The sequence below is a fragment of the Thermochaetoides thermophila genome, assembly GCF_000221225.1.
Source record: "Thermochaetoides thermophila DSM 1495 unplaced genomic scaffold scf7180000011818, whole genome shotgun sequence".
Taxonomy (NCBI): domain Eukaryota; kingdom Fungi; phylum Ascomycota; class Sordariomycetes; order Sordariales; family Chaetomiaceae; genus Thermochaetoides; species Thermochaetoides thermophila.
Window position 1 is genome coordinate 2,551,103 of NW_006383034.1, and position 25,350 is coordinate 2,576,452.

Consider the following 25,350-nt stretch of genomic DNA (forward strand, 5'->3'; position numbering starts at 1 on the left):
TATGAGCGGGGTTTTCGAGAACGTTGCTAATATGGTTAGGAACTACGAGACAGTCCGATAAAGGAAGAAACTGGCTTGTCGCAACTTGAACAGATAGTTGATGTTTCGAGTTGCTAGTACCAAGGTAAATCTCATAAAATTGCCGAATGTCACATTCTGATGACAAAGAAATTTTGCATCGAGGATCAAGAGAAGCGCGGTGCTTGCAAGCGAAGAAAGACTTCATGTTGGGAAGTTTTGATCCTGTACGGCCCTGCCCAAGACTTTAGAATAAGCATCCAGGTACCAAAAATTGCCGTCCATTGCAACAAAAGCTGCAGTTGTGAGAACAAGGACAGATGCGAAAAGAGAGCTCAAGGAGCAAAAGGAAAATTCAAGGAATGGGTCGAGCCACCCAGGATTCGAACCTGGAACCTTCTGATCCGTAGTCAGACGCTCTACCATTGAGCCAGCAGCCCAATTCCTTGTTGCTGTCAGGGAAGGCCCTGAATGGTATTGAAGTGGGGCATGGCAGGGCACATAGCGACAAGGATGAAGACCCACTTTTATGACCCCACTCTCGCATAGACTCAAAAACAGTATGACTTAGAAGTTCGGTGAGAGACCCCAAAAGCTCAGACGGAGCTATGCTAGGTAGGTCATATTTTCCGGGAATATGTTCGGGAGCAGATTGATTAGGATACAACAATTGCAGTCCGAAGTCATATCGAAAAGTGTAAAGGGAAAAAGTGCTCGTGTAGGAATAGCCAATCTGATGCAACACTTTTTTGCCATCACAAGTGACACTCCTCTGCCTGCTTCACAGGGTCTTGCTCTGGCTGACACTCAGAACAGGAGCTAAGATTGTCAGTCTTCCTCATCCTCATCCTCATCTTCCTCGCCATCAGCATCCTCGTCATCCCCGTCAGACCCCTCATCCTCCTCTTCCTCCTCCTCAACCTCACCCTTCCAAACAAACTCCTCCCCACTTCCATTCCCAAAATTAGCTGCTAGCGAGACAGGATCATACAACCCCACAACAGGCCATAACCTCCCTAAACCCGTAACCCCCTCCAACACCCGATCAACCTTAGCACCATTCTTAGTAAACCACACCACGCCTTCCACCAAATCGACCCCCGCCCCCACGGTATCCCCCACACTAATCCTCCACTCCTCCGGCTCATCAGCATCATACGTCACTGAGGAGTGAGAAGCCCACACTGACCCGTCATCTCCCATGTACCCCCAGCTCTCGGCGACCGACCCGGGGATTGGCGGCGTCCGGTACTCGCGAGCCCAGCCGGGGAAGCGGATTGCCGCGCCGCCGACGGTGCAGAATCCGATGGCGAATTCGGGGTGCCGGGGTTGGAAGGAGAGAGGGATAATATCTTCTGAGATAGGTTTGAGGGTGACCTCGAAGTAGTACTTGTCGAGGGTCGGAGGGATGGGCTTGTCGGCTGAGATGCAGACACGTTTGTGGGAGGTGTGCAGGATGGATAGCCCATCGCTGCCGTGGATCGACCGCGCGCCGAGTGCCGTAGTGCCCGGGAAGACGAACGACCACTTGTTTGGGAGCAGCTTGGCCCAGGTGGCCTGCTGCTTGAGGAAGGCCTCGGCGTCGTCGCGACCAAAGTGCCGAGCGAGCTCGAGGGGCGTCCAGCCAAAGCGGTCGGGTCGATTGAGGTCTGCGTTGAGGCGCCATAACTTTTTGAGAAGCTCCGTGCTGCCATTAGTGGCGCAGACGGCGACCAGCTCGGGATCTTGGATGGCGGCTGAGGTATCAGCGTCGATTAGCAGGGAGACTATTTCCTCGTAGGAAGGATTGTCGTTTGCGATGGCCCATTGTTCATAGGCGAGCATAAGAGCCGTCTTGGCCTGTTTGTCGCGTATGCTGACATCGGGTTTCGGGTTCGCAGCGAGCAAGGCGCGGACGCAAGCGGCGTGGCCGCCCATGGCAGCCCGATGGAGAGCCCCCATTCCTTTTCGTGTGTCGACAGCATCAATGGGCAGGGCGTCCGGGTCGTTTTTCTCTTCAGCCACACGAAGCAGCTTGGACACCACGTTACTGAATCCGCGGGACGCTGCCTGACGAAGAGGAGTGCGGTTAGTTCGGGATGGTTTGTTGATCTCGGCCAACGGCACTTTGCGCTCGATCAAAGTGTCCAACAGTAGCGAAGCACATTGCTCATTCTTGGCCAGGCATGCCATTAAAAAAGGAGTCCATCCATGATCATCGGCCTGGTTTGGATCGCGGCTATACGGCAGGAGCAGTTTTACTGCTTCGGCGTTTCCCTTCATGGCGGCCGTGTGGAGGGGAGTTCGGCCAAGTTTGTCAGTTATGTCGGGGTTTGCGCCGCGTTCCAACAACAGGCTCGCACATTTGATATAGCCTGCATCAATGGCCTCATCAAGTGCAGTAGTGCCGTGAAGGTCCTGATCGTTGATGTCTACGACATCAAGTTCGAGTAGCAGCTTAAGCTCCTCAAATCGGTCTTGAGTACACACAATCTGCAAAGGTCGCGCTGAAAGCGCATTCTCATAGTTGGTATCACAACCGTGCTTGATGAAGGTCTTCAGCAACGCGGGTGGGATGTCTTTCGGTCTCATCAGCAGAAGATGGAGCGGAGAGAAGGCTGTCGGGTCTTCGGGGTGCACAGCGTTGATATCTGCGCCATGGGCAACGAGAAGATCGACCACCTCCGGATCCTCTCCAGAAATGGCAAAGTAGTGAAGAGCAGTCCAGTGTTCCTCTTCATATGACGAAGCAATACGTGGATCAGCTCCATGCTCCAACAGAAAGCGAGCCTCATCAGGAGTAACGACGTGTGCACGGAACCACAGATGGACAGTATTCCATCCGCCACCATGGAATGCATTGATATCGGCGCCCTTTTGGACAAATAGCTTGATGATGGGAAATCCGTCCTGATCGAAAGTTGCTGCCTGAAGGGGACTGTAACCTCCTGACAATTCGTTCATATCCTCACCGCGGTCGAGGAGATGCTCGACCCAACTGATAAGCCCAATGGCAGAGGCGACAAAAAGCGGCGGATGTGGCCCTCCTGGAAACGCTCTCAAACGAGGACGTGTCTGCTGCCAAGCGCCAAAGAACTGAGGGGTTTGAAACGCGAATCTATCTAGCTCTTCCATGAGAGCGGCCCAAGTGCTGTTGCCGGCCCTTTCCTCGGCAGGCCAGAGCTTCTCGGCCGCGCGAACATGATACTGCCAATACTCGAATTCATACCGGCGACGACGCGAGGAGCAATCGGTCGAAGCTGGACCTGCCTCGCGGACATATGGGTCACTATCCTCATCCTCATCTGGCTGTTCCTCGCCGAACGGATTCCCAGTCTTGTCTTCATCATCCTCCGAGTCTTCAGCAGCATAGAGATTGTCGAAAGCTTCGACAAAGCCTGTCTCGGTTGGACGTTCAGACTGTTCTTTGGTCGGTGCAGGATCTGCTCCCTGAGTTTCCGGTGCCGCCGAAGGATTGTCTTCCTCTATAGGCTCCGCTTGCGCCTGGCCATCATGGCGGGAGCTGAAGACAGGAGCCAGCCCAAGTCGCCTCTGAAAGACTGGGTTATTCAAATGCCGCAGGCAAGTAAGCGCCATCTGCAGATGGGCTTGCTTAGGATCAATAGTGATGCTGGTAGAGCTGGATTGCAGCGCTTTGCATCGCGCACATAATAGTTCCTCGTTGGCATGATGCTCCACTTCGTGCTGGGACTCGAGACCTGGCTTGACGAAGAACTCTTCGAGAGACTGCTTGTCGACAAGGTCAACCCAAAATGGGTCTTCCTCAAGGACTCTCAAGAATGGTCCCTTTGCATTTAGAAGCTGCTCGAACTCGATCTTTTCGATCGGAGGAAACCCATCTTCCTCTAAATCTTCGCTCTCGGTGGCGAGAATGCCATCATCCGTGGGGGAATCATATATCCCTTGAAAAGAGTCCATGATCTCCTTTGCTTGGGGCCATCCTTGAGGGCTGGAGGGAGCTAGTAGGCACCAGGTGAGGGCGGTCCGGAGAAGCTCCAGATAATTTGGGCTCATCATACCTCAGTGCCTTGGCATAGATATCATTGATGTCATCGGGCAACGCCTTCAAACGCGCGGATAATGGACGCCTAAACGGTTCCCGCATGAAGGGGATGGCAGTATTCACGACGTACGTAAATCTCGACCGGGCCTTTTCCATGATGACACCTATGGCCTCCTCCTTCTCGGCCGAAGTTAGGCCTGGTATTTGTTCGAGTGCCTGGGTGAGGACGTGCTCGATGTCACGGTGGTTACCTTGGGAGACGTCAATCCACGATTGCGAGGTCATATCGAGATGATGGAAGAACTTTGCTTGGTTGCTGCAAGTAACCAGAACGCGCAAACTGACTTCGCCATACTCGGAAAACTCATCCCTAAGATCTTGGATCTTCCGTAAAAGCTCGCCTTGATCGTTGTCACCGAGGCTGTTCCTATCCACGCCATCGATGATCAGGAACACATCCCTATCGAGTAAATTGGCGATTTGGACCATGGCGTCACCAAAGTCGGGCAAGCCGGTACTCTTGTCGCGCATATGGGGTGGCAGCTTCTCGTGCTCTTTCTTGGCCTTTCTGAAGATGGCGTTGCAGGCCTCCAGTGTCTCAACAGTGTCTTCATCGTGCTTGGCTAGATTGTAAAGCTGATGGAGCGCGGTGTGAGCGATTCTGTCAGCAGTCACCTGCTCAGGATTGTCGCGTCCTGTGCCTCTTGTCATATCACTGCATGAGACGTATAAGATAGCAGAATCATTGCTGCTAGTTTGCATGACGCGGTCAGCAATTGCTGCTGCAAGATATGACTTTCCCGAGCCTAACTAAGTGTTAGTGAATAGCTGGTTATGTGACAAAAAAAAAAAAAAAAATTTAACCTTCAGGGCCACGAATGACGAGTATGTCCTCGTCAGGATTGTCAACATCGATCGCAAGCCAGTCAACTATCAGAGGCTCGTTGAAGATCCATTCACATGTCCCAGGGTAAATGTTCTCCAGAGTCTGATAGAGCATTCTGAAGCAGCCACTCAGGGGGTCGAGTGACTCCTGGAAGGTTTGAAAATCCTGGACGGCGTAATCCCACCGGCTCTTAACCTTGGTAGAAGCCTTGATCTCGTCCAGGCCCTTGAGAATCGAGTCGAATTTAGCGTTAGCTTCCTCACGCAGCCGGCGCTCTGTCTCCTGGAAGTCTTGGATATGCTTGACGCAATCCTTGATCTGGGAGAGCACAGTGGTAGCACTCTGCAGCTGGCTAAGCGTCTTGTCCTGGAACGCACCCTGGGTCTCTTCCAAAATCTTCTTCTTCGCCTCAGTCACGGCGTTGAGCTTGTCCTCGAACTTGATTTTGGACAGACCAAAGAAGTCCTTGATGCCATGCTTGATACGGGACAGGGTGCCGGCCGTCAAATGGCGCTTGATGGCGTAGGAGAACTCAAGGACGGCGACATAAGCTGCAATGACATCCTCAAATAGCTTCTCGACCAGTGGACTAGGCTTCCAATTGGGCTTGTGACGTTCATCATAGAGCCGATCGTAGTGCCGCACGATAATCATGACCTCGCTGACGTCGCTCAGGCCAGAGCCGAAGAAGGCGTAGAGGTCGTAGTTGCTCTGGATGGCATTGAGCGTGATCTTAACGGCGAACCAGGCCATGCCAACCGTTTCAGGGGCGTTGCTCAGCGCAAAGTCGCCGGCCTTGATGAACAGCTCGATGTTGCCCATGATGTTTGAGATCCAGGACTCTGGAATCTCCACGTCGCCGGCCTTTTTACTGCCATACTTCTTGCCGGCATCTCTCTTTAAGGCCTCGGCAGCTTTCCTGGCTTCTTCTGGGAAAGCTCGCTCCTTGAGGAATTCGTTCAGGAGTTCTTTGTCCTTAGGGGAGTCATGGTGCTCGAGGGCACTCTTCTTGAAGCGTACTAAGGCTTCGTCGTAGAGGCTTCGTTTTTTCATATCGGGGGCAGAAAAGTGAATGAGGATTCTTGCTGATCAACACATGATGACCAAAACTGACCACCGCTCCTTATCTATCTCTTGTGATGTCGTTGTGGTTATGAACTTGAAGTTGTCGCTATCCCAGCCGGGGAAGAAGTGCCTTTGAAAAGGATCTCCACATCGTGGGAGACAGCGACACCTTCCATGATATAATCCCATAGTTGCTCTCCATGTTGTAGGATATGCGGTCAGCAATTAGTGACGGTCGCTAAGCCCGGCTATCGATAACCTCGACGAGACCGCGAACGGAGAGCGGAACTGTCTACAGAGCTGTAATCGAAGGTGAGCTTGAAGTGCCGTAGAGTGACATGCCAAGACCTAAACTGCATTTGCAATTCGTCTGCGAGTGGAATTTTGGTGCCTAGAACCCCACTTCTCCACTTCAGCTTTTGTCCTGGAAACTCGGTCTCACCCGCGGGCCGCGCTCGCTGCATTCTCCTCCCGAGCCCCATCCTCACCACTCGGAACCTACATAGTCATGCGCGTCACGAAACGAGATTGAAGCTCTTTTCAGCAGTTTAACTTGCATTAGGGCTGACAAGCCTGCATTTCGTATGGAATTGTCTCTGTTGAACACAAATCTTCGGCCAGGCAACAGTATTTCTTGACCATTAACGGCCTGAAAATCTCCTGCCATTACTCAGCAAGATGCTTTCTCACCCACCTCTTTGTTACTGAGGCGTAGTCAGCAAGCATCGACAGCCAATGATTAGATCTACCGTGGCTCTCCAAGTGTTTCATCGTAACACAACTCACACAATCCAATCAGGGCTCTCGTGCGAGCTTCAATTCATTCCAATTCCATTTTCGACCGGATTCATCCCCTGAGGGCCAAGGTCGTGCACGACGCCGGCGGGCAATAGCTACCTAGATAGAACTATATACAGGTAACGTCGGGAGAAAACCCGCTCAGAGGAAAGCCGATGTGGACTTAGAGGGATAGGGAGTCGTGTGCCATGAGCGAAGGGTAAATTCTCATAGCGGAGCGCGTAGAGCGCCAAAACAGAGAGTTGGTTCAAAGAACGGATCTTCGAACAGGCTCACTCGGCCCTCATCCACCAAGAGTTACGCCAAATACAAGGTCTATGACAAATCCATGATCTCCTAGATATCTAACATGTCTCCAGAAACGTGTATTGATAAGACTTATGTATCGACAGTCGAGATGACTCGCGATATATACATCACTTTGGGGCCTATCCCAGTTACTCCACACAAGTCAGACTTGCCAACTACCAGCCGAAGAGTTCAATCTCCACATTTACTGCTTCAGCAGCTGGACAATGGCGTTATAAGCCTGCTTCGGGTTGTAGTTGCTATCGAACAGCAGCGGGTTACCAGCCGGGCGCCACGAGTCCTGCATACCGTCAGTAAGACCTATCTTGCCGATTCTCAACAAAAAGACTTACCTGATCACGAACACCCCAGACCGTAATACCAACGCACTTTGGCTCCTCAAGGCAGCCGCGAGTAACAGCAACATAGTCATTGACATGGTTATTCTGGATATCCAGCTCCGTGACAGCAACCTCCTTGATGCCGGGCGTAGCAGCCAGGACCTTGATGGCCTGAGCAAGGCCGTTGCCCTGGCCGGACTGCAGATGGCCCTGGGTGCCGATGCCGTCGATGGGGATGCCCTGCTGGATCCATCTCTGCACGTTGGGGACCATGCCACGGGTGATCTTGGCGTAGGTCGGGTTGTCTAGGTTGTAATCGTTAATGTACAGCTTCGCGCTGGGGTCGGCGGCGCGCGCGGCGCGGAAGGCAATGCCGACGAACTCTTCGCCGAGGACCTGCGAGAAAACGGAGCTGCGGATGGAGCCATCCTCGTTGAACATCTCGTTGATGACGTCCTGGCGCGTGGTGTGGTGGTCAGTCAAGGCTCCCCTGGCGCTTATGTAGAGTCAAGCTTACCCAGTGGTAGATCTTGCCCTTATACCGGGTCATGACCGTGGTTATATGGTCCTGAATGACCCTAGTAAGCTGGTTCCGGTCGCGCACATTATTAACCCATCCAGCAAGCTGCGAGTGCCAGACGAAGGTATGCCCGCGGATAGTCTTGTTGCGCGCGGTCGCCCAGTTGACCAGGTAATCGGCCTGGCCCCAATTGTACTGGCCCTGGCGCGGCTGCAGCGACTCCCACTTCATGCTGTTCTCCGGCGTCACCTGCCCGAAGTTGGCCTCGATGATCGCCGCGTTCCTGCCCTGCTGCAGCCGACCCTGGTCGGTGCACACGCCGAAGTACTCTTTGCCCTTCGCCTTGAACAGCTGGTCCACGCTCTCGGAAGCCTGCCGAGTTTCGAGGGTGGGAGCAGCCGCTGCCAGCGGCGCTAACAAGAGAAGGAGATTGAACTTCATGGTGACAGTGTCGTGTGGTGGCTCTGGGGGATAGAACTGACGGATGCGGACAGAATCTGGGATACCAGGAAAACAGCAAGCAGCATGATCACTTATATACTTCTTTCTCGATCCCTTCCGGCAGTTAACCCTCAATATATAAGCAGCTTGGATCTTGCAAGCTTATTTCCGTTCTCATCTTCGATCATTCCTCCGCGTTTTTCTTCTTAATCTTGGCACCCCTCTCGCACCGTACAACTAAAGGCACGCCGCTTAAGTGAGCCCCGTAAAAACCCCGTGACCTCTACGACTGCGGGGCCTTGCAAGGTGTTTGGCGTTTGTGAGGATGTTTGTACAAATTCTACGTTTAGCCGCACCCATTGTCATGGCGGATAAACTAGTTAGCGGCCGGGGCCTCCCTTTTTGCCATATTCCCCATTCCCATTAATACCGTGTCCTTCCGCTCTGCAACCCACAAACCGCTTTACTTCTTCAGCTACCCGCTCGAATGAAACTTACACGGCAAATCATCTACCTGCTTTCATTGGCGGGATAATGTGACAGCTGCCAGGAACCCTTTATATGCTGAACACGGAGCGTGATGCTATACGGGATATGAGATTGATGCAAGTATTAAGTTAAACTACACTGACAGTTTGTATAGAATAATTACTGACTCCAGCAACCAGGGGAGAAACTATATAGCTAGCTATTGAGGGAAAATATGTGGGGAGATGGAGATACCGAATCGGCCAATTTGCACTGATATTGAGGGCAGAGGACTAGATGTTCTGGATGTTCTGGAAAAGCGCATTCAATAGGGTGGCCACAGAGCGGTGGATCAAGAATGTTGTGGCAAGAATAGCAGCGTGGGTTTGGACTCGGTCTTCTCATCTTCCTTACCAATTACCTGTACCATCCATTCGACCGGAACATCAGGAATGGACGTCGCTGAACCGGCGCCGAGCTTGAAGATCAAAAAAGGACACGATACTCACAAATCTACTCCTGTGGTTGGCGCGGTTAACATCGTCATACTCTCAATCAGCTTGTTACAACTTCCTTCCTGATCATCCAGTCTAGACTCTCAGACTTGATAGTTAATGAGATGCTACCTTCATTGAAAACATAAAATATAGGACATTTATTTATCCTATTTTCCGACCGGGTTCACCCTCGACGGTGCTGGGTCGTACCCATGACGCCGGAGGGCAAAAGGTTTCTGAGTTGGACATGAAGAGTTTCCAAGGGAAAATCTATTGTCTTGGGCCCGAGTTTCCAATACTGAAGGATAAATTCGCCAGTTGCCAAGGGCAGAAGTAACCGCAAGGGTGATGAGCCATGACCAAGAACAGCTTGAGGTCGGGAAGTCATACCTCTTCTTACAAACTCCCAATTAAGGCTCTTAATGTTGTTGTAATCCGTATTGTCGACTAATATCACGGTATTTACAATGTTTTGTGGCTTGCTGTCTCACCTCCAGCCCCATCGTGAGGCTACATCGCGTGGGACAACAACTTATCGAACACCGACTTACAAATGCATCTGATGTGGGTCCCAGAACTCTTCTCTCCAGGACTCAAAGCTATCGCGGCCTTCGCTCCTCCACGACACTAATTTGTATGTTTCTGGAACAGAAGTGACGAAAAGGATAAGTGTCGGCGGCTGAAAACAGGCCCCTTTGTTCCCCATTGTTAGCAATACCGAGGACTCCGTAATCACAAACAGTTGTCAACCAACAGCTGGTGATCACAATAAATCACGTACACTAGTATGTGAGGGCCCCAGTCCCCCAGATTCTACAGCCTGGCCACTACATTCGATCCTATCCTAAGAGGCTGTGGAATCGTCACAAATTCCCTGCTAGATGCCCTAACATTCTATAAGTTTACGAACAAAAATGCATAACCTTTTGCTAAGATAAGATCCTTAGCATATTGATCCAAAAAAGCTTTCCGTAATTGGCTATTTGCTTCCTTTAACATGGTCCCGCCGGAACTGTCTCGCACATGAGAACTCGCGTAAAGACCCAGACCTGGGAAAAGAATGACGTTTGATCTTGCCTAGCGGTCGACTAGCTCTTTTTTCTCTTTTCTTTTTCCTTTTTGTTGTCTTATGAACAAGATAAAATACAAAGGAAGGCTTAACTTGTAGGGGAGAATGCATAAAGAAAAATAGTCAATTGTCACGACCAACAATGACTCTATCTGAGAGAGTAGCTTCCGTGCAACTCACTGATCGGAGTAGAAGGGAGTTGTGACCCATCAAACGCGGATATCCGCCCCCAATAACCGAACATTGGGAAAGTGTTCCTCAACAATCAAGGATGTTTGCTCTTAACAGTCTGTGCTGTTGAGGAAGAAGGAAGGGAAGCTACAAGAGTGCATGAGATGAGATGTATATAGATTCCAAGTAGGGCCATCTGGCCCAAGAAAATCCTCTAGTCAGAAATACAAACAGTTGCTTACCAACTGGTGACCACAACGGCCACTTTGGTTGTGTGAGAACTCCTGTCTCTCAATCCAGCAGCCTGGAAATCATCGAATCCATCTCAGGAGGTCTGTTTGGATCGTTACATCAATCAGGAAACGATAGTACATGCCGTATTGGTAAGCATCCAGCAAAGGATGATAATCGACTACACAGACGTGAAAAAATCAACCAGAGAACAGTGATAATTTTCAAGGGAGAATGATCAATCGTGTATAAAAGGAAGCCAGTCACCTGCTCAAGGATGCCCATGAGAGCTCCTTAGTAAACAATACAACAAACTACTTACCTCAACTAATGACCACAATGTTGAACATTATGCGTGAAAGTCTCTGTTTAGCCCGGTCACTACCTTCGAGACCATTTCAGCAGGCTGTGGAATCGTTACAACTGGCATTCTATCTTATCAAGAATTCAGCCTAGATTATAGGGAACTTGTTCCCCATCTTTACGCTCGCTCAGAGCCAGCTTTGTTTATGGAAGATGGAGTAATGCCATTGGAACTACTATGTAAATATGAGGCATTACCAAACTTCTGACGATACTACTAACAGACCTGTTTCTGAGAATGAGTGCAACCTTGCGATATGGTTTCCCTTAAGAGAATTGAGATATCATTCACCCTACGAACATCTTAGGAACTTGAAGTGCAGCAAGACAGTCTAGATTTTAGAAGAGAAGAGCAAAGAGATGATATAAATATGAAAGGTGTGAGGCTTTGATAAATCAACTAGCCTAGCGATATCTCGATGTTATCGGTCTAGGATTAGTCCGACTGCCTCATTGACCTGACTCGGTCGTCAGATAATAAAGCTTCAACAACCTCCGTAAGGGCATTCTGTGCAGCCCAACTCAGCGGCGTTCGACCATCCTTGCCCGGTCGGTTTGGATCAACTCGGCCATCACATAACAGAGCTTTAACAATCTCTGTTTGACCACATTTTACAGCCCAACTCAGCGGCGTTCGGCCATAGTTGTCCTGTCTGTCTGGATCAACTCGGTCATCACATAACAGAGCTTTAACAACCTCCGTATGGCCATTCTGCGCAGCAAAACTTAGCGGCGTTCGACCATCCTTGCCCAGTCGGTTTGGATCAACTCGGCCATCACATAACAGAGCTTTAACAATCTCTGTTTGACCATATTCTACAGCCGAACTCAGCGGCGTTTGGCCATAGTTATCCTGTCTGTCTGGATCAACTCGGCCATCACATAACAGAGCTTTAACAATCTCTGTATGGCCATATTCTGCACCCAAACCTAGAGGCGTTCGGCCATAGTTGTCTTGTCGGTCTGGATCAACTCGGCCATCACATAACAGAGCTTTAACAACCTCCGTATGGCCATTCTGTGCAGCCCAACTCAGCGGCGTTCGGCCATCCTTGCCCAGTCGGCTTGGATCAACTCGACCATCACATAACAGAGCTTTAACAACCTCCGTATGGCCATTCTGCGCAGCCCAACTTAGCGGCGTTCGGCCATAGTAGTCTTGCTGCTTTGGATCAACTCGATCATCACATAACAGAGTTCTAACAACCTCCGTATGGCCATTCTGCGCAGCCCAACTCAGTGGCGTTCGACCATCCTTGTCTTGTCGGTCTGGATCAACTCGGCCATCACATAACAGAGCTTTAACAATCTCTGTATGGCCGTATTCTGCACCCAAACTCAGAGGAGTTCGGCCATAGTTGCCTTGTCGGTCTGGATCAACTCGGCCATCATATAACAAAGTTTTAACATCCTTCATACGATCATTCCATGCAGCCCAACTCAGCGGCGTTCGACCGTCCTTATTCAGTCGGTCTGGATCAACTTGGCTATCATATAACAAAGTTTTAACATCCTTCATACGATCATTCCATGCAGCCCAACTCAGAGGCACTCGACTATACACTGCAGCCCTACGTAGCGGCGTTCGGCCACAGTTGTCTTGCCGGTCTGGATCAACTCGGCAATAACATAACAGAGCTTTAACAATCTCTGTGTGGCCGTATTCTGCACCCAAACTTAGCGGCGTTCGGCCATAATTGTCTTGTCGGTCTGGATCAACTCGGCCATCACATAACAGAGCTTTAACAACCTCCATATGGCCATTCTGCGCAGCCCAACCCAGCGGCGTTCGACCATCCTTGTCATGTCGGTCTGGATCAACTCGATCATCACATAACAGAGCTTTAACAATCTCTGTATGGCCGTATTCTGCACCCAAACTCAGAGGCGTTCGGCCATAGTTGCCTTGTCGGTCTGGATCAACTCGGCCATCACATAACAGAGCTTTAACAACCTCCGTATGACCGTTCTGTGCAGCCCAACTCAGCGGCGTTCGACCATCCTTGCCCGGTCGGTTTGGATCAACTCGGCCATCACATAACAGAGCTTTAACAATCTCTGTTTGACCATATTTTGCAGCCCAACTCAGCATCGTTCGGTCATCGTTGCCTTGTTGGTCTGCGTGATCTGTTTCTTGATTCCACCCGGGGATTTCGGGAAGCGCAAGCAATGATATCTCTTCCAAATGCCTGCCTAAACAATTGTACAACATCGGTTCCAACGGAGATTCTTTTTTGCAGAGTGGGCAAGAAACCGGTGTTGTCTTATCCATACGGTGCTCAGACAGTTCAAGTAGCGTTTGCTTAACATCTTCGAGGAGTTTATCGTTGCCAGAGTTCGCAGAATGCTGCGTATTCAAATGGCGTTCCATCTGCTGTCGTGCTGAGAAGCTGACTCGACATAGTGGGCAAGTCCACTGACGCCAGTGAAATTGCATTTCGTGATACATCCATTCATCCCGGGTGGCATAGAGTTCTGTTGGATTCGGGCAATCAACATGCACACAGAGGTATGGTCTGAGATCCCAAAGTACGTGACGTCTAAGGCAGAGTGTATATGTTAGTCTGCATCAATTTCATTGTACTCATAAGAGGGTAAGTGGATATCGTACTTCCAGTTCTCCCCTATTCGCATTTTCGTTGACTCCAGTTGATGAGAGCCGGGTACTTCCAACATTCCAACTGCCTCTACGGGAAGCAATTTGGTCCGTGCAGATGTTACCGACTCTGCACCCCCGATTGTCCCTTGGCGTTGAATTGAGAGAGCAGGACTCTCTTGTATATGCTGGAAGCTCTGTACGCGCTCGCTTTCCACCGTGACTGGCGGTTTATCTGGGTACTTGACCCAATAACTAAACTGCTCTCGTCGCTTCACATTTGCCTTTGCAAGCCGATCCACAATGATGTTGCTGAGATCTTCAAGCCCAACTTCTGTCTTATCTGCACGACGTTGGATATCATCTGGTGTGACTTTCTTCTCTTCATATGGTTTAATATTCAGGTATTGAAGATTCCGCCATTTCCTAATGGTTTCACGAATGTGAAACCGATCTTTTGATAATAAAGAATCTTCTGCTTCAGAGGCTCCTGACTTGAGATAGGATTGATGATATGGTGATGGATCAGAAATACGGTGCAACAGGAGCCCAAAATCGTAAAGTAGTTGGATGTAACTGAAGATCCGTTTCATGATTATTGTGACGGGATTGTCAACAGCATCTGCAGACAGATACTCTGAATCATCAGAATCGCTGTCGAGCATATCATTTGAGTCAACTCTCCCATCGACGAGGTTTAGTCCTATCATGAGCTATGTCAGGCATTTTGTTACTGGTCATGCAATGAGACAGCTATAAAGATTGAATGGAAAGTAGCTAAACGCATACCTAACTGAATCTCTGCATCAAGAACCTGAAGGTGTTTGTACAACCTCGCTCTCAGGTCGAGGTGGTGCTGTAATTTCGCACCGAGGGACAATCGGTTCTGATCAGGGAGCTCCACGCGGAAGTCGTAGCCCCAAATTTTTAACCTTCCAAACTCATCCAGAGCTCTCTGTAAGAATTTTGGGCCTATCAAAGGTGGAGCTACACCACTAGGATCTTGGTGGCCAAAGTTTTTCGGTGTCTGAAGTGCAAGCAACAACCTTCGGTATCCATCAACACATTTGCTGAACAGATCACAAAATCCAACGTCATCTTCTTCTATGTTGTTGCACCCCTCCAGTTTCACTGGCATGGAGCGTTTATCATCGCTGGAGGTGAGATCATCTCCCTCCTGATCACCTGTTCGAGAAGATCTGTCCTCTTTGAAGCAGCTCTCCCCCAAACTAATCATGCTATGTGTGAAGTCAGATGTATCCATGACACAGGCTATGAACCATCGCTTAAATGCCTAAAGTAGTGTTGTAAGAAACGGGGATAACTTGATTGAAAAATAGGGAACAGGTTCGAGTACCTATAAAAAGATGCGAAGTTAATTTCTTTGATCCAACATAGTTTTTTCAAGTGGCAAGTGGGTGTGGGCCCTACTTATATCGAGGCGTACGACTTTGTGACCTTTGTGGAAGTCGCAGCTCAATTGCCTGACAAAGATAGGTTGGTAATCAAAGGTGTACAAGAAAGCAATCAGCGTGGACAAGATAACTATCAGCTTACAATAGGGCTGTGATGTCTAGAGAGGACATCAAACTCTGCCTCGTTAATGAGTTTCTGCGCTTCCTGGTCTTTTAAAATGCTAGATTGGCTCCTTGTTTGGAACTTCTTAATGGGCTCGTGTCTTAGATGGTAAAAGCGGGGTACGGCCTAGTAAGAGCAACGATTAGCGGGGCTGTCTGTAACGGTCCTGCCGAAGTACATGCAGTATGGGGTGATTCGGAGCTTTTCCTCCCAGCGGATCCAGTTTGTAGATACTAAACACTATATCATACTGCCCCCGCCGCAAGGGAAGTACTTGTGTTCCAAAGTACCACCACAATGCAGGTACCTGTTCTATGAGGTAACAACTCATGTTTCCGGTATTGGTTGAAAATATACTAGCTTGTAAAACGAAAGTTTTGTCTATAGCAAGAATCGTTGTCGTCGTGGTCAATGTGACGGGAATGCATGCATGCATGATGTGTACACGTAGTGATGTACACGTTCATCCATCCCTTACAGGAATCAATCTAGGAAATGATACCGATGAGTTCTTTAGTTCATGCATAAATCTTCACACAACAGGTGACCCCTAGGTCAGGCATCTTGGGATGATATGCTATTGGACTGGGGACTCTGCTCGTCATTTCATTCCTCGCTCTGAACGGAGGACTTGCGTCGACTTAACTCAGTTCCCATCCCCCTCCCACCTAGCGCCCCCAGGGGTGAAGCCAGTCAAAAATATAATGCAGTCCAATCCAAACCCCTCTCACCCCGAACCCCCAAAGGGCACCAGCTTCGTGTCTCACACCACCTGCGGGGAAGATATTTCTCTGATTCCGCATTCCCCTTACGGGATAATACAGCTTTCCGTTTCCGTACTACTCTCCAACGAAGAGCAATCCTTCAAACACATTATATACGTAAAGTACGCCAACAATTTATTTTTCCTAAGGCATTCTAAGATTTGCGGAAAGAGAAGGGCTTGTACATATATTGGTTCAATTTGGACGTTACAAAATGGGACAGAGGGACTTACGTCTCCACTTCGTTTCTAAGCAAGCCACACCGGAAGCAGCCCGGCCCCAAAGCCCTCTCTCCATTATGTTGCAAACGTAACCTATACATGCTGACTACTGCTTACTACCTTATCATAAGGGGGATGGCGCAGTTGGAGTGCGTTGCTCCTGGAAAAAAAAAAAAAAACCTGCTGTGGCCTGGCAGGTCGTCGGTTTGAATCCGGCTCCCTCCACCTCGCACTTCCCTGGTCTTTGACCAACTCAACCCCGACTTTCCCGCTTGGGCCAGCGGGTACAAGCTACTCAACTGGTCTTCGACCAGCTCAACCTCCCACCTCCCCGCTCGGACAAGCTGGACCAGCGGGCACAAGCTACGCGCGGGTTTTCCCCGCGCAATGTCCTTAGCAACCTATTGTACTCACCTTGTTCCCAACAGTATAGGACTTTGCTCCGCTTTCATATCGCTCTGGCGCCCGAATCTCCATTTTGGGTTGAACAACGTCATCTCTTTGGTTAAGCATTACAGTCCCAACTGCCACACACTGCAGGACTGAAAGAATCCTATTTCTCGGCCCCGTCTGAAAGCACACGTTGCCATATATTTTTGAATCGATCATCCATGGAAGCCGTTGGCGTGGTGCTTGGTGTTGTTCCTCTCTTTCTTTATGCCCTTGACAAGTATGAGGGGGAGTCTCATCGGAAAAGTTTGAGCGTCTTCACCACCAAGATCTGGCTTCAACTCATGGATCTTGAAACAACACTATCTAAAGCCGGATTTCCAATCAGATTGAGCAATAAGATCACAAGCCCATCCGCTTTGGAGAAGCATGTGAGATCTCTCCCTCTTTTCTCTGACTTTGAAGCCTTTGTGGAAGTGAAATATCCTGGATCGTCGGCCAGTGTCCTGGAAATAGTGAAATTAATACAGGATAGAATCCAGGAGCTCACTACTAAGCTGGTGCCGCTCGAAAAAGGCTACGTAAGTCGAGGAAGATGGCTTTCCCTCAGTGGATATTGAGCCTAAATCCGCATTGTTATGATATGACAGCTGACGAGCCGCAAGATAAAGCCGAGTTGGAAATACAACCTTTGGAAGCGCATGGTTTGGGATTATCAGCGCATTAAATATGCCTTGCGTCGGGAAGCACGAACAAAACTACTTACTGACTTGGAAGAATGGAACCGAGCGCTTTCTTTGCTTCTTCTCGAGAACACGGACGGAGAGCTAATACTGGATGCTCCGAGCTCGGATAATACGCCTTCGCCAGTCAGGGAACTTCAGAGTCGGTTTGATATCGCAGAATGTCAGCGAATACGGGATGCTGCTAGCTGTATCTACAATGCCTGTACTCGGATTTGGCGCTGCCAGTGTCTCGAGCATACAGCCAACATGATCTCCCTTTGGCATACTAGCGATGACGAAAATTGTATTGGCCAAAGGGTGCCAGAGGCCTTGGCATTCGAGATTACGATCACTTCGGACCAGTTCTCACGCAGGAAATGGCACACAATTGCTATAAGTTTTGAAGTCAAACAAGTCATTGGATCTAAGGAGTCCGGGGCTGTGTCAAATCACCCAACGGTTCCCAATCAAAAAAACCTTTTTCTACCGCAGAACAAAAAAGCTTCCGAGGTCTCGTTTACCTCCCAGCCTGAATACCTCCAATCGTCCGGAAGCAAAGCTATAAGGCGGGCTGACCAACAAGGACCTCATTCAACAGCCACTATGACCACCGTAACTGGTATGATCCCTCTCATCGAATGCATTAATTCAACAGTTAACTAACATCACATCTACATGCAGCTCATAATGCTATTCATTCAAGTGTTCCGGTCATCAATTGCTTATGCGATTTCCTGAAGAACACCAATAAAACTGACCTAGAAGGAGAAATAAGTTACGTTCTCCCTGAGGACGTTAGTCAAGCAAAATCTCATATCCTTCGCTGCATCTATCGGGACCAATATAAAATCATGGACTTCATGCCTATCGGTAGAGCTTTATCCGAAAACCTTCTACCGGAATCGAACCGAAGTAGATTTGCAATCGCGGCGGCAGCAGCATGGGCAGTCCTCCATCTTTGTGGAACTCCTTGGCTGAAGGGAGACATCCCCTATTCAATGGCTTCTGATGCTATTCATCTGGGGCTCGGCGCAACTTCTGAACCTGAATTATACTTCAACCCTCTAGTCGGTGTATCTAGTACTCTCAAAAGCCCATCCTCCGCCGTCCTGGTTGGGAGCACAGCGGGGACACCATCTGCTGTCAGTCCATCTCAAAGTCTCATCCACAACCGGATGGTATTCGCCTTAGGAATTCTCTTAATTGAGCTATGTCTTGACAGCCCACTCGAGCGCACCGAACAACCCGTATCTCAGGGGTCTGGGCAACAGCCAGAGTTGGGAGAGGCTATCCTATACAGACGTGCCAGGCGTCAGTTGAGGGACGTGATGCGTAGAGCGGGACACACATATGCAAAGGCGGTTCTGCGTTGTTTGGAGTGCCAGCGTCATTTTGAGGGAAATGCAGATGAAACGTCGTTTCAATCCCGGACGTTCTGTCAATGGTTCTTCGACGGAGTTGTGGCGCCCGTGCATGCGTGGTGGAAACTGCAGCAGGCAATTCCACTTGTAAGATAAGGGAGATATACTGGTAAGTAATGGTGAGAGTTCAGTTCCAAGCATGTTCACATCATGAAGGCAACAAAGGATAATGATATCGCTATTTTTACCCTACGGCTATCCTGTTAACATCTAGTCTTCAACATCATAACAGCCGTGTAATTCTTCTCCATACACATCTTTCTCCCCAAATGCTAGCTGTGGTTCAAACGGTTCATATTTCCAAAATGTTGCGCTCTCTATCAATTCTGTATCATCTTTCTTCGCTGATCCAGCAACACTAATTATAGCAATACTCGGACTAAAATTTGGCCATTTGCCTATAACGGAGCTTGTAATAAAATGAATATTTACATCCCACACTTGCCTGATACGCAGATCTGTCTGAATTGTTCTCTTTCTCTGTTTCTGCGTCTAAATATGGTGGTCCAGCAAAGTCCGGTGCGGGCCTAGCTTCAAAAAGCCATGCGCGCTGTGTCGGGATGGGGAAGACAGTGTCTACCTTTGTCAAAGAGGTCGAATTATCAGGAGAAGAAGACGCAGGTGGAGAAGTTAGAGATTGGTTCGTGAGAAGGTAGGGGGTTAATGATGTACCTGTTACGCCTGGGGTTGTAATATAGCCTCCGGAGGATCGGCCCGCGGGGGGTGTGTGTCTAGTCTGAGACCGCGATCGCCACGGCTGATGGGGGGGGGGGGGGAAGGGGAGTAAGGGCTGCGAGTCCGTTTGTTCAGGCGGAGGGCTGGGTAGGAAAGAGTTCAGGACCAGGACCTTGCCTTTAGGGGCTGAATACCAGACTGGCGAGGAAGGGCTGAAGATATCGCCTCAGCTGGTACATGAACTGTGAGTGGGACAAGCTCTCTTTGACTTAATGCCTGCTCAACAGCATTTCAATGTACTTCCCGAGGGCTACCATGGCTCGCCGATGCTTTACCCAGCGCGGTAATTAGCATCACTTAGACAAGGACTACTACCGATCCGGCGCATGCGTTCTTGGTCGAGGAATTGCACCAACATGCAGGGTCTCTTGCCGAGGATTCGGAAAGAAAGGTACGAATGTTAGCCACCCACGTTCATGAAGGACCCCTGACTGATTTGGCAGCCACAGGACCAAGGCAACACCCTTACAATCCCCCTCTCCCAATATTGGATGCCGCTCCCAAACCCCGAAGCCCAGAACGGCTTCTTCCCCCAAGCATCACTCAGCATTGGCCGAGACATCCGCGTCGCCTACCTCCTGAAACCTCCATTAGCTTGACAAGGGGGTCAAGTACCTGCTCGAAGCTTGCTTTCTCATGCAGCTCCACTATGCGACTGGATCGAGCTGGAAGAGAGACTCAGAACGTGGTGGTTATTTATGTCGCTGATCGCTTGATTTGTACCATGTCGGGGTTGTCTTCGGGAATTAGTAGTGAACAAGTCAATCAACTCATTTTCTGGGTAGAGCCTAGTGCTAGAAAGTTTAAACTGATGCACACCTACCTCCCCGCCCTCGAAAAAACCTCCCACCAAGCCATCCCCCCCCCCCCCGGCAAGCCGGGATAACCCACTGATTCTCCCTAAACGATCCAAGTGGCGACCCAGTCCTTCGCAGCCGCCTAGCCGCTCGCGTCTTGATAACCCACTTGTTCTACCAAGCCACGCTTTTGGAATCTCCGCCTGATTGCGTTCCTATCCCTGCCAACCAAGACCCTAGTTCCCCTATATCAAGTCTGTCAACACCCTACTGGGCCCGGCACCAAGCACTTGACACCTCCTTAACCTCTTCGCTGTCCATCTGTCGAGTCCGAAGCTGCATCTATCGCAGAACATGGCCAGTCCGGATAGTGTTTGTGAGCTTTCTTGCCCATAAAGCGACAATGAGTTTTCACATAACGACTGCTAAAAAGCTCAGCAGCAAGCGAAGCAAACGATGGGGTTAGGAGGCGGTGAGTTTGGCTTTGTGCTAGCGCAGCTCAAAAGTCGGACGTTGGCGGCCGCGGGGCAGATACTGACTTGGAGGTCATTGTACCATGATGCTTGTCCTCCTGCCACATGGGCCTTCACTTCTAAGCCAGACGGCACATCCCCTCCTCATCATCTATATCTGCTGCCCCATCGCCAGCTACCAACCCATCACTTTATGCATGACAAGACTTTTCCCCCTCCCCAGCCTCTTCAACACACTCACACTTCTCTCCCCGACCCCAGTACTCCCTCCACGTAAAGCACTACATCCTAAGGCTACGCTGCATACCTCGCCGGGTTAGTCTTTTTAGAAGACTTTGTGGTAAGTGGCAGCGCACGTAGCAGGGCTGATGTGCTGTTTGTGATAAATCTGTTACAGATGAGGATGAGCAAGGAAGGCGGGAATATGGTTGCGGGGATGTTAGGACGACGGTTAGCGGTTGAGGCGAGGAGCATTGGGGTTGAGTTGGAGGGGTTGGGGTAAAGAGACCAAGGGTTGGGGGCAAACTTCCACCGAGAGAGCCAGGGAGTTGGGAGGGTGGGACGGAGAAGAGAACTTAAGTAAACAATATAAACGGAGGTAAACATGAAGATAGGGTATAGGTTGAACAAACGGAATCAAGACTAATACAGAAGCCTGGGGCAGCGCAGTGTGAGAACTTGAACGCGATAAATTTTTATAGTACTGCTAATATACAAGCCCATTTCTTCCTTGTATATGATCAGCCAAAAGTCATCGGGCTACCGTTCGTCCGCGTAAGAAACTCCTCCCACGACACGGCCTTGACCTGCAGGTACTAGTCATTATCGAGCTCCGGGCCAACCGAAGTCTGACCATTGAGCCAATAATAGGTGAAAACCTGTCGAGTCACCATCCTCCCTTCATTAGTAACCCATCACTATCGAGGGAGACTCACAGGGACATATAAGTCATCCAATTCTGTGGCTCAGCCGCCCTCTGCACATGCATCTTCTTCAGTTCCTCCAGCGAGCCCGTGCGCTCCAAAGTCGACCTTCACCCCGTACACCTTCTCAATCGAGGCAACAATCTCATGCACCGTCTTGCAATCGGCAGCCACTCAAGTTCATGTTAGCCATCACGGTTGACCCTATCCACACCGCCAAGACTCCCAAGGGAAAGCTTACATTTCTCAACTTTAACAGCCGCCACCGCAAAGTATTTTCATACGGTGTCCCCTCCTACACCTCCTGCTTTCTCTTCCCATACCTCAACACCATATCCTGCCCATCCCACAGTCCAAAGAACGGCGCCAACAGCGCGTTCATGAACCTGCCAATCAGCAGATGCACCACCTTTACCTTATCCTTCGTCTCCGGATACGCCTTGATCTCTTTCGTAGGATCCTTGACCTAGAGCCCACCTTTTGTAAGGGGCGGTAGTCCAGACACCAGTCACTTGCCACGTAGCGTTCTACTCCAAATTCTTCGCAGAGATCGATGAGGAGTTTTTGACCTTCGGTCATTGACTTGTTATCTCCCAGATAACAGCAGGCGACGACGTCGCACCATGAGACGAACTCGCGCAGCGCGAGGAGGGAAAGGGCGTCGCCTTAAAATAAAGGTTAGCTTTAATCATGTGGTAAAGGAGGAGGGGAGTTTGGAGAGATCGCGGGCCAAGCCACGAATGTGAACTTTGGGACGGGAGGTGAGGAGGGCGGAGAGGAGGAGACGGCCGAGACGGCCGGTGATGCCGGTTATGCCAACTGTAAAGGGCTTGGAGTCGGAGGACATTGCGATGGTGTGATGGTGAAGCAAGTGAGTAGGCTGAGAGAAGGGGTTATCTGGGCGAGCTATGGCGAGGGGTGGCGATGGTGACAGGGGGAGGTCCTGGAGGAGAGTTTTTAAGCTGAGGGCGTCGGAGTCTAATGGATGCCGATGGATCAGAAGTCAAGAAACTTGGAACCCTCAAAATCCTCACCTTAGACGCTCCTTTTTCCTGGGCATGAACCAAATGCCATTTCACCACTCTTCACGAACGGGAAGCCGCAAACTGTCCAGGTTGACAAGAGAACATTCCATGTATTGTACACACGGGAGCGTCTCCCTCTAGCCCCAACGCCAGCCATGCCATATATACACCTCTAGATAGGTACCTGGTAGACAGACACAAATAATACATCATCTAAATCATTTCGCCAAAAACTTTTGAAACGCTTCTTGCTGAATAACCACATTGCCTACAGCCCTCAACCTCTTCCGCCCCGCCTTCTGCTTCTCCAAAAGCTTCTTCCTCCGCGTAATATCACTAGCATGCAGCTTCGCTAACACATCCTTCCTAAACGGCTTGATCGTCTCCCTCGCAACAATCCTCTTCCCCACGGCCGCCTGAATCACCACTTCAAACATCTGCCGCTCGACATGCTCCTTGAACTTAGTCACCCACTGTCTGCCAAGCCGTTCCACCTGGCTCGAGTGCACGACGCGCGCAATCGCGTCCACGGGCTTCTTGTTGACAAGTAAATTCATCTTGCACAAATCGCTCTCTCGCCAGCCCGCGTCCTCGTAGTCCAGCGTGGCATATCCCTTTGTCGCACCCTTGAGCTTGCCGAAGAGGTCGTCGACCAGGCTGGCCAAGGGCACTTCGTACTTGAGGATGACCTGCGTGGCGTGGAAAAACTCGAGGGACTTTTGCTGGCCGCGGGCGTTCTCGCACACCTCAATTACTCTGCCGAGGTACTCATCGGGCAGGGTGATGGTTGCCAGGACGTAGGGCTCGTAGGTAGTAGCCTTGCGCATGCGCACGTCGTCGGTGTCGGGGAACTCTGCCGGGTTGGTGATGATCGTGTCCGGGTCGCCGTTGGACCACGAAATCTTGACGGGCACGGCTGGTTCCGTGATGATGATATCGGCACCATGCTCTTGTCTAAGCCTGTCCTGAAAAACAGAGCAGTGCAGACTCCCCAAGAACCCCAACCTCCATCCGGCCCCTAACGCCTCGGAATAATCCTTCTGCAGCGTCACACTGCGGTCATTCAACACCAACTGATGAATTGAATCCTCGATCTTCGCATAATCGCTCGGATCAGTGGGGAATGCCGCCACGAAAACCATCGGCTTCGGTTCCTCGAACCCCGGATACGGCTCGACAACTCCCTGACTGCCCACCGTGGTAAACGTATCCCCAATCTTTGCATCTTGAATCTTCTTCATCCCGGGATTGAAAAACACGTACCCGACCTGCCCGGCCCTCAATACCTTCTGCGGCACCTGATTCGGATAGTTGATCCCCACCTCCCCAACAACATACTCATTCCCCGTCGCAAAACTGACCAGCCTATCCCCCGCCTTGACACAGCCATCAAACACCCTGACTAACAAAACCACCCCGCGAAAGGTATCATACCACGAATCTACCAGCAACATCCTCAACGGCTTATTCACGTCTCCTGTGGGCGCCGGCACATTCTCTATCACGGCCGGCAGGATCTCCGGCACGCCCTGCCCCGTCTTTGCGCTCACCCGCACCGCTTTCGACGTGTCCAGCTCAAACGACGTCTGCAGCTGCTCGAGAGCGCGGTCGACATCCGCAGTCGGTAAATCAATCTTGTTGACGACAGGAACCAGCGTCAGCCCCTGGGCGAAAGCCAAATAGAAATTCGCTACCGTCTGCGCCTGCACGCCCTGGCTTGCGTCCACGAGCAGAAGGGCGCCATCACAGCTGGCATATGACCTGGTAACTTCCGCACGGAAGTCCACATGTCCCGGCGTGTCAACCAAATGCAGCAAATAATCCTCCCCATCTTTAGGATTCTTATAAATCATCGTACAAGTCTGCGCTTTCACCGTAATCCCCCTCTCCCTTTCCACATCTAGTTTGTCCAAAATCTGACGGTTTTCGCCCGACGGAGAAATCGTGCCGGTGTGTTCGAGCAGGCGGTCGGAAAGCGTCGACTTGCCGTGGTCGATATGGGCGACGATGCAGAAGTTGCGGTAGCGGGAGATGGGGATGGCGGCAATGCGGGACTCGACAGATTCGGCAAGGCGGAGGTCATTGGCGTCGCGGGCGTAGGAGTAGGTGCTGGCGGAGCGGACTTGCGCGACTGTTGTTGTCCTGGCAGTCGTGAGGGCCCGAGAGAGTAGGAGGTTCCCCTCAATCTGTAGCTGGATGTATCGTACCGTAGAGGCAAAACTCAACGCTCTCGCCCTCGCCCCCGTAGCACTACCTTCTCTCGACACCCCCAAGGCCACTGAAGATGTAGCTCGCTGGCGCAACAGCGGCGCCCTCCAGAGCGGCCGCGCCCATGTTCCCATCCGTGACTCGAGGCCCGACACGCCCCGCAGCATCAATTGGCGCAGTATATGGACATAAAAGCACAGTTTCAGTGGTAGTTTGTCTCAATATTGTGCGGCAAGATTGGGCCGCTGTCGTCGGTGTCGTCAGGGTCGTCGTCGGGATGAAGTCGAGGACCTCCAAAAATCGGACCCGCATTTACGCGGGCCGACCAGCCCACC

At 50.6% G+C, this 25,350-nt stretch overlaps 4 protein-coding genes and 1 non-coding gene across 5 annotated transcripts; all 5 read right to left on the bottom strand.

The window, feature by feature from the left end:
- Nucleotides 1–386: 386 nt before the first annotated feature.
- CTHT_0046880 lies at nt 387–458 on the bottom strand. The gene has a single exon. It is a non-coding gene; the product is annotated as a tRNA-Arg (tRNA).
- Nucleotides 459–846: 388 nt separating this feature from the next.
- Nucleotides 847–5,960, bottom strand: CTHT_0046890 (uncharacterized protein; the record flags this gene model as incomplete). Its single annotated transcript, XM_006694999.1, has 3 exons — nt 847–3,967; nt 4,038–4,827; nt 4,886–5,960. The coding sequence occupies 3 exons, from the start codon at nt 5,958–5,960 to the stop codon at nt 847–849; spliced, it is 4,986 nt and encodes a 1,661-aa protein (XP_006695062.1).
- A 1,303-nt stretch (nt 5,961–7,263) lies between these two features.
- Nucleotides 7,264–8,360, bottom strand: CTHT_0046900 (endo-1,4-beta-xylanase-like protein; the record flags this gene model as incomplete). The annotated part of the gene is made up of 3 exons (XM_006695000.1): nt 7,264–7,359; nt 7,412–7,855; nt 7,917–8,360. The coding sequence occupies 3 exons, from the start codon at nt 8,358–8,360 to the stop codon at nt 7,264–7,266; spliced, it is 984 nt and encodes a 327-aa protein (XP_006695063.1).
- A 13,717-nt stretch (nt 8,361–22,077) lies between these two features.
- CTHT_0046910 (uncharacterized protein) lies at nt 22,078–22,629 on the bottom strand (the record flags this gene model as incomplete). The annotated part of the gene is made up of 3 exons (XM_006695001.1): nt 22,078–22,248; nt 22,314–22,447; nt 22,521–22,629. 3 exons carry the CDS (start codon nt 22,627–22,629, stop codon nt 22,078–22,080), a joined length of 414 nt encoding a protein of 137 aa, XP_006695064.1.
- A 396-nt stretch (nt 22,630–23,025) lies between these two features.
- Nucleotides 23,026–25,182, bottom strand: CTHT_0046920 (GTPase-like protein; the record flags this gene model as incomplete). The annotated part of the gene is made up of 1 exon (XM_006695002.1): nt 23,026–25,182. One exon carries the CDS (start codon nt 25,180–25,182, stop codon nt 23,026–23,028), a length of 2,157 nt encoding a protein of 718 aa, XP_006695065.1.
- Between the last annotated feature and the right edge of the window lie 168 nt (nt 25,183–25,350).